This window comes from Perca flavescens, chromosome 13 (genome assembly GCF_004354835.1).
Source record: "Perca flavescens isolate YP-PL-M2 chromosome 13, PFLA_1.0, whole genome shotgun sequence".
Lineage (NCBI taxonomy): Eukaryota > Metazoa > Chordata > Actinopteri > Perciformes > Percidae > Perca > Perca flavescens.
Genome location: NC_041343.1, coordinates 31,594,088 through 31,601,587, shown reverse-complemented (window position 1 = coordinate 31,601,587; position 7,500 = coordinate 31,594,088). Strand labels below are relative to the sequence as shown.

General features: G+C 36.4%; 1 protein-coding gene across 1 annotated transcript in view; it reads left to right on the top strand.

The window, feature by feature from the left end:
- slco2b1 (solute carrier organic anion transporter family, member 2B1) overlaps positions 1 to 7,500 on the top strand; it is a 63,983-nt gene that overhangs the window by 24,963 nt on the left and 31,520 nt on the right. The window contains exon 6 of the mRNA XM_028594569.1: positions 279 to 377. Coding sequence (XP_028450370.1) covers positions 279 to 377 — 99 coding nt within the window. The remainder of the gene's footprint in view (positions 1 to 278; positions 378 to 7,500) is intronic.

Genomic DNA, 7,500 nt, shown 5'->3' with positions numbered 1-7,500 from the left:
GTCTATCACCAACTACAGGTGGTGATAGACTGATGGTTTATCCAATCAGCTAACCAGGATTTTCGCCACCTTCCCAAAAGTTCTCCAACGGAAAGTTCCCAGATGGATATGCCGAGCAAATGCGAAGCGATCCATCTGGTGGAGTCAGGTTAGGGGGAATTTGGCTTAAAAACCCCAATTCATAGGGAGAACATTTTTGACGACAGATTGAGAACCAATGAGGTGAGAGGGTTAAAGACTTCAGGCCTTTCATGTGTCTTTGTGTTTGTTCCTTTCAGGGATCCTCCTTGCTGTTACCACCATTGGCCCGGCCTTCGGCTTCATCAGCGGCTCCCTCATGCTGCGCATTTACGTCGACTTTGACAAGTTATCCAAAGGTGAGGAGACGACGATTCACAGCTCGACTTACACGACCCCTCGTCTCGGTGCCTATACACTCAAAAAAATAATTCATTGGATGAACATGATTTAATCATGCCACTTATATTCCATCTAAACCAGTGTTTCTCAACAAGGGGTGGAACAGCCCACTCAATGGTGTTTTAAGCCCTGCAACAAAAATGCCCCAAAAAGCCAGAAATTGATGCCTGTTTGATGCAATTAATCCACAACATCTCCGGGCTCCTGAAGACGTTCTGCTGAGTTTTGGAGAGCAGATTTCAGGACACACCTATGAAGTTAAATTACATCCATTAAGTGATTTTCTGAAGAACTTTGCAAGTAGACCACCTTTTGCTGATGAAGCAGGTTCTGTAGTATCAGTGTCAACAAAAGAGACTAATGAGGGATCAGTAAGGCTCAGGACTGCTAGAGAATGACATATCATTGAGTCATCTTCTAAAGAACCCTTGCAAGAAAACCACATTTAAAGTCACTTTGTCATCAATTTCGGCGATCACAGACAGATTTATGAACTCCTTTCCAAAATCAATATCTTGATATTGAAGACGAAAATCTTGCTCTAATCCAATTTAATACTGTATCTGAAGTCTCTTTTATATAGACCTTAGTGGTTCCCTAATACTGTATCTGAAGTCTCTTTTATATAGACCTTAGACCTTATCTGGTTCCCTAATACTGTATCTGAAGTCTCTTTTATATAGACCCCCTAATACTGTATCTGAAGTCTCTTTTATATAGACCTTAGTGGTCCCCTAATACTGTATCTGAAGTCTCTTTTATATAGACCTTAGTGGTCCCCTAATACTGTATCTGAAGTCTCTTTTATATAGGCCTTAGTGGTCCCCTAATACTGTATCTATAGTCTCTTTATATAGAGATAGATAGCAGATGTGTCGCGTTTGAGCTCCGTTTATTTCTGCCATAAGTTTCGGGTTTCCACCTCCGATGTTTAGCAGCGTACAGCCCCTTCCCTAAACGTCTCAAACGGGGCTCTGTGTCTGTCAGAACGTCTGAGATCTACCGTATCAGCAGAGCAATCACGTAATGCACAGCAGACTACGGTGCAGGTAGCCTATAGATTATTTTCTAAAATATAGTGACTTTATTCTCGTAATAGCCTATATTATAACTTTATACTTGCCCAACAAAAGATGCAAAAAAGGGAAGAATAAATGATGCCTAAGCTACATGTGTGCTGACTCAGATATAATTAGAAAAGTCAATCTAAAGGAGAATAAATAGATGAAAGCAATACAGAATTCCTGACAGCCTTACTGCAATATTTTCCATTATGTTGTTATATTTGGATTGTAGCCTAATGTTTCCCTTTACATAAAGATAAAGGTAGAAATAGGTGCATACAAATTCACCAAAATATCTTCAGGGAGGATAGGGCTTAAATTGAAGAGAAATGTAGGAACACAAGACCTCATTTTGAAAATGTCCTAGAAATGTGGGAACATAGGGCCTAATTTAAAGAAAAATCTTAGAAATGTGGAAACATAGGGCCTAATTTAAAGAAAATTCTGAGAAATGTGGGAACATATGGTCTAATTTTAAGAAATATCTTAGAAATGTGGGAAAATAGGGCCTAATTTTAAGAAAAATCTCAGAAATGTGGGAACATAGGCCCTAATTGTAAGAAAAATCATAGAAATGTGGGAACATAAGGATTTATGTTTTATGTACAATTTTAAGAAAAATCTTGGACGTGGGAAAATAGGGCCTAATTTTAAGAAATATCTGACAAATGTGGGAACATAGGGCTATGGTAACATAGGGCCTAATTTTAAGAAAAATCTTAGAAATGTGGCATCATAGGGCTGTGGGAACATAGGGCTGTGAGATCATTGGGTTTTGGGAACATAGGGCTGTGGGATCATAGGGCTGTGGGATCATTGGGCTGTGGGAACATAGGGCTGTGGGATCATAGGGCTGTGGGATCATAGGGCTGTGGGAACATAGGGCCGTGGGATCATAGGGCTGTGGGAACATAGGGCTGTGGGAACATAGGGCTGTGGGATCATAGGGCTGTGGGATCATAGGGCTGTGGGAACATAGGGCTGTGGGAACATAGGGCTGTGGGAACATAGGGCCGTGGGATCATAGGGCTGTGGGAACACTGGGCTATAGGATCATTGGGCTGTGGGATCATTGGGTTTTGGGATCATAGTGCTGTGGGAACACTGGGCTATAGGATCATTGGACTGTGGGATCATTGGGTTTTGGGATCATAGGGCTGTGGGAACATTGGGCTATAGGATCATTGGGCTGTGGGATCATGGGGTTTTGAGAACAATGGGCTGACCCCGTTTAGGACACTGGCTTTGAAGCGATGGGGAGGATTTCCTGCATGTAGCCTTCACTTATACACTGTAGCTCACAAAGCTGATTAATGCTGGTCATTTCCTCCATTCCAGCTAAAGAAAACAGAGCAGAGACAAATATCTCACACGGGGTTAAAGCTTTGAGGAAATACCACTTCACGCTGACATAATGTGATGTTCAGAAGCTGTGAAAGTTGTCTTCGCTCGGTAACCTTTTGGCACATCTGGTGTTCAGCTATTTCACAGTATTGAAAGCTGTGTGTACACACAGTGCTGTGCAGGTTGTGGTTAAATAGCCACGGCATAAGTGTTTAGAGTTCTTAAAACTGTTTTTGACCGTTGAAAAAAAGGAACTAGAGTTTGGTTCACATGAACTGCTGCTGTGCTGTGGTTAGGGTTAGATGAATAACATAGGGCCTAATTTTAAGAAAAATCTTACAAATGTGGGAACATAGGGCCTAATTTTAAGAAATATCTGAGAAATGTGGGAACATAGGGCCTAATTTTAAGAAAAATCTTACAAATGTGGGAACATAGGGCCTAATTTTAAGAAATATCTGAGAAATGTGGGAACATAGGGCCTAATTTTAAGAAATATCTTACAAATGTGGGAAGATAGGGCCTAATTTTAAGAAAAATCTGAGAAATGTGGGAACATAGGTTCTAATTTTAAGAAAAATCTGAGAAATGTGGGAACATATAGGGCCTAAGTTTAAGAAAAATCTGAGAAATGTGGGAACATAGGGCCTAATTTTAAGAAAAATCTTACAAATGTGGGAACATAGGGCCTAATTTTGAGAAACATCAGAAATGTGGGAACATAGGGCCTAATTTTAAGAAATATCTGAGAAATGTGGGAACATAGGGCCTAATTTTAAGAAATATCTGAGAAATGTGGGAACATAGGGCCTAATTTTAAGAAATATCTGAGAAATGTGGGAACATAGGGCCTAATTTTAAGAAATATCTGAAATGTGGGATGTGGGCCCTAATTTTAAGAAATATCTGAGAAATGTGGGAACATAGGGCCTAATTTTAAGAAAAATCTTACAAATGTGGGAACATAGGTCCTAATTTTAAGAAATATCTGAGAAATGTGGGAACATAGGGCCTAATTTTAAGAAATATCTGAGAAATGTGGGAACATGGGGCCTAATTTTAAGAAAAATCTTACAAATGTGGGAACATATGGCCTAATTTTAAGAAATATCTGAGAAATGTGGGAACATAGGGCCTAATTTTAAGAAAAATCTTACAAATGTGGGAACATATGGCCTAATTTTAAGAAATGAGAAACATATAGGCCTAATTTTAAGAAAAATCTTACAAATGTGGGAACATATGGCCTAATTTTAAGAAATGTGGGAACATAGGGCCTAATTTTAAGAAATATCTGAGAAATGTGGGAACATAGGGCCTAATTTTAAGAAATATCTGAGAAATGTGGGAACATGGGGCCTAATTTTAAGAAAAATCTTACAAATGTGGGAACATATGGCCTAATTTTAAGAAATATCTGAGAAATGTGGGAACATAGGGCCTAATTTTAAGAAATATCTGAGAAATGTGGGAACATAGGGCCTAATTTTAAGAAATATCTGAGAAATGTGGGAACATAGGGCCTAATTTTAAGAAATATCTGAGAAATGTGGCAACATAGGGCCTAATTTTAAGAAAAATCTGAGAAATGTGGGAACATAGGGCCTAATTTTAAGAAAAATCTTACAAATCTGGGAACATAGGGCCTAATTTTAAGAAATATCTGAGAAATGTGGGAACATAGGGCCTAATTTTAAGAAATATCTGAGAAATGTGGCAACATAGGGCCTAATTTTAAGAAAAATCTTACAAATGTGGAAACATAGGGCCTAATTTTAAGAAAAATCTGAGAAATATCGGAACATAGGGCCTAATTTTAAGAAATATCTAAGAAATGTGGGAACATAGGGCCTAATTTTAAGAAATATCTGAGAAATGTGGGAACATAGGGCCTAATTTTAAGAAATATCTGAGAAATGTGGGAACATAGGGCCTAATTTTAACATAGGGCCTTTCTTAAGAAATATCTGAAAATGTGGGAACATAGGGCCTAATTTTAAGAAATATCTGAGAAATGTGGCAACATAGGGCCTAATTTTAAGAAAAAAATATCTTAGAAATGTGGGAACATAGGTCCTAATTTTAAGAAATATCTGAGAAATGTGGGAACATAGGGCCTAATTTTAAGAAATATCTGAGAAATGTGGGAACATGGGAAAATTTTAAGGGGAACATCTGGGGAAAAATCTTAATTTTAAGAAAAATTTTACAAATGTGGGAACATATGGCCTAATTTTAAGAAATATCTGAGAAATGTGGGAACATAGGGCCTAATTTTAAGAAAAATCTGAGAAATGTGGAAACATATAAATTTTAAGAAAAACTGATGTGGGAACATAGGGCCTAATTTTAAGAAAAATCTTGGAAATGTGGGAACATAGGGCCTAATTTTAAGAAATATCTGAGAAATGTGGGAACATAGGGCCTAATTTTAAGAAATATCTGAGAAATGTGGGAACATAGGGCCTAATTTTAAGAAATATCTGAGAAATGTGGGAACATAGGGCCTAATTTTAAGAAAAATCTGAGAAATGTGGAAATAGGGGAAAAATCATGTGGGCCATAATTTTTTTAAGAAAAATCTACAAATGTGGGAACATAGGGCCTTTAATTTTAAAATGTGGGAAATATCTGGGCCTAATTTTAAGAAATATCTGAAAATGGGAACATAGGGCCTAATTTTAAGAAATATCTGAGAAATGTGGCAACATAGGGCCTAATTTTAAGAAAAATCTGACAAATGTGGAAACATAGGGCCTAATTTTAAGAAAAATCTGAGAATGTGGGAACATAGGGCCTAATTTTAAGAAAAATCTGAGAAATGTGGAACATAGGGCCTAATTTTAAGAAATATCTGAGAAATGTGGGAACATAGGGCCTAATTTTAAGAAATATCTGAGAAATGTGAAATATCTGATTTTAAGAAAATCTGAGAAATGTGGGAACATAGGGCCTAATTTTAAGAAATATCTGAGAAATGTGGGAACATAGGCCTAATTTTAAGAAAAATCTGAGAAATGTGGGAACATTTTTTTAAAAAATCTGAGAAATGTGGGAACATAGGGCCTAATTTTAAGAAATATCTGAGAAATGTGGGAACATAGGGCCTAATTTTAAGAAAAATCTTACAAATGTGGGAAACATAGGGCCTAATTTTAAGAAAATCTGAGAAATGTGGGAACATAGGGCCTAATTTTAAGAAAAATCTGAGAAATGTGGGAACATAGGGCCTAATTTTAAGAAAAATCATAGGGCCTAATTTTAAGAAAAATGTGGGAAACATAGGGCCTAATTTTAAGAAATATCTGAGAAAATTTTAAGAAAACATAAATGGGCCTAATTTTAAGAAATATCTGAGAAATGTGGGAACATAGGGCCTAATTTTAAGAAATATCTGAGAAATGTGGCAACATAGGGCCTAATTTTAAGAAAAATCTTAGAAATATGGGAACATAGGGCCTAATTTTAAGAAATGGGAACATAGGGCCTAATTTTAAGAAATATCTGAGAAATGTGGGAACATAGGGCCTAATTTTAAGAAAATTTAAAATGAACATATCTTTTAGAAATGTCTTTTAGAACATGGGGAACATAGGGCCTAATTTTAAGAAAAATCTTACAAATGTGGGGAACATATGGCCCTAATTTTAAGAAAAATCTGACAAATGTGGGAACATAGGGCCTAATTTTAAGAAAAATCTGAAAATGTGGGAACATATGGCCTAATTTTAAGAAATATCTGAGAAATGTGGGAACATAGGGCCTAATTTTAAGAAAAATGTGGGAACATATGGCCTAATTTTAAGAAATATCTGAGAAATGGGAACATAGGGCCTAATTTTAAGAAATATCTGAGAAATGTGGGAACATAGGGCCTATTTTTAAGAAATATCTGAGAAATGTGGGAACATAGGGCCTAATTTTAAGAAATATCTGAGAAATGTGGGAACATAGGGCCTAATTTTAAGAAATATCTGAGAAATGTGGGAACATAGGGCCTAATTTTAAGAAATATCTGAGAAATGTGGGAACATAGGGCCTAATTTTAAGAAAAATCTTAGAAATGTGGGAACATAGGGCCTTTTTAAGAAAAATCTTACAAATGTGGGAACATAGGGCCTAATTTTAAGAAATATCTGAGAAATGTGGCAACATAGGGCCTAATTTTAAGAAATATCTGAGAAATGTGGCAACATAGGGCCTAATTTTAAGAAAAATCTAATTTAGGGCCTAGAAAAATCTGAGAAATGTGGAAACATAGGGCCTAATTTTAAGAAATATCTGAGAAATGTGGGAACATAGGGCCTAATTTTAAGAAATATCTGAGAAATGTGGGAACATAGGGCCTAATTTTAAGAAATATCTGAGAATAGGGCCTAATTTTAAGAAATATCTGAAAATGTGGGAACATAGGGCCTAATTTTATCTGAGAAAAACATAGGGCTTTTAAGAAATGTGGGGAACATAGGGCCTAATTTTTAAGAAATATCTGAGAAATGTGGGAACATAGGGCCTAATTTTAAGAAATATCTGAGAAATGTGGGAACATAGGGCCTAATTTTAAGAAATATCTGAGAAATGTGGGAACATAGGGCCTAATTTTAAGAAATATCTGAGAAATGTGGGAACATGGGGCCTAATTTTAAGAAAAATCTTACAAATGTGGGAACAT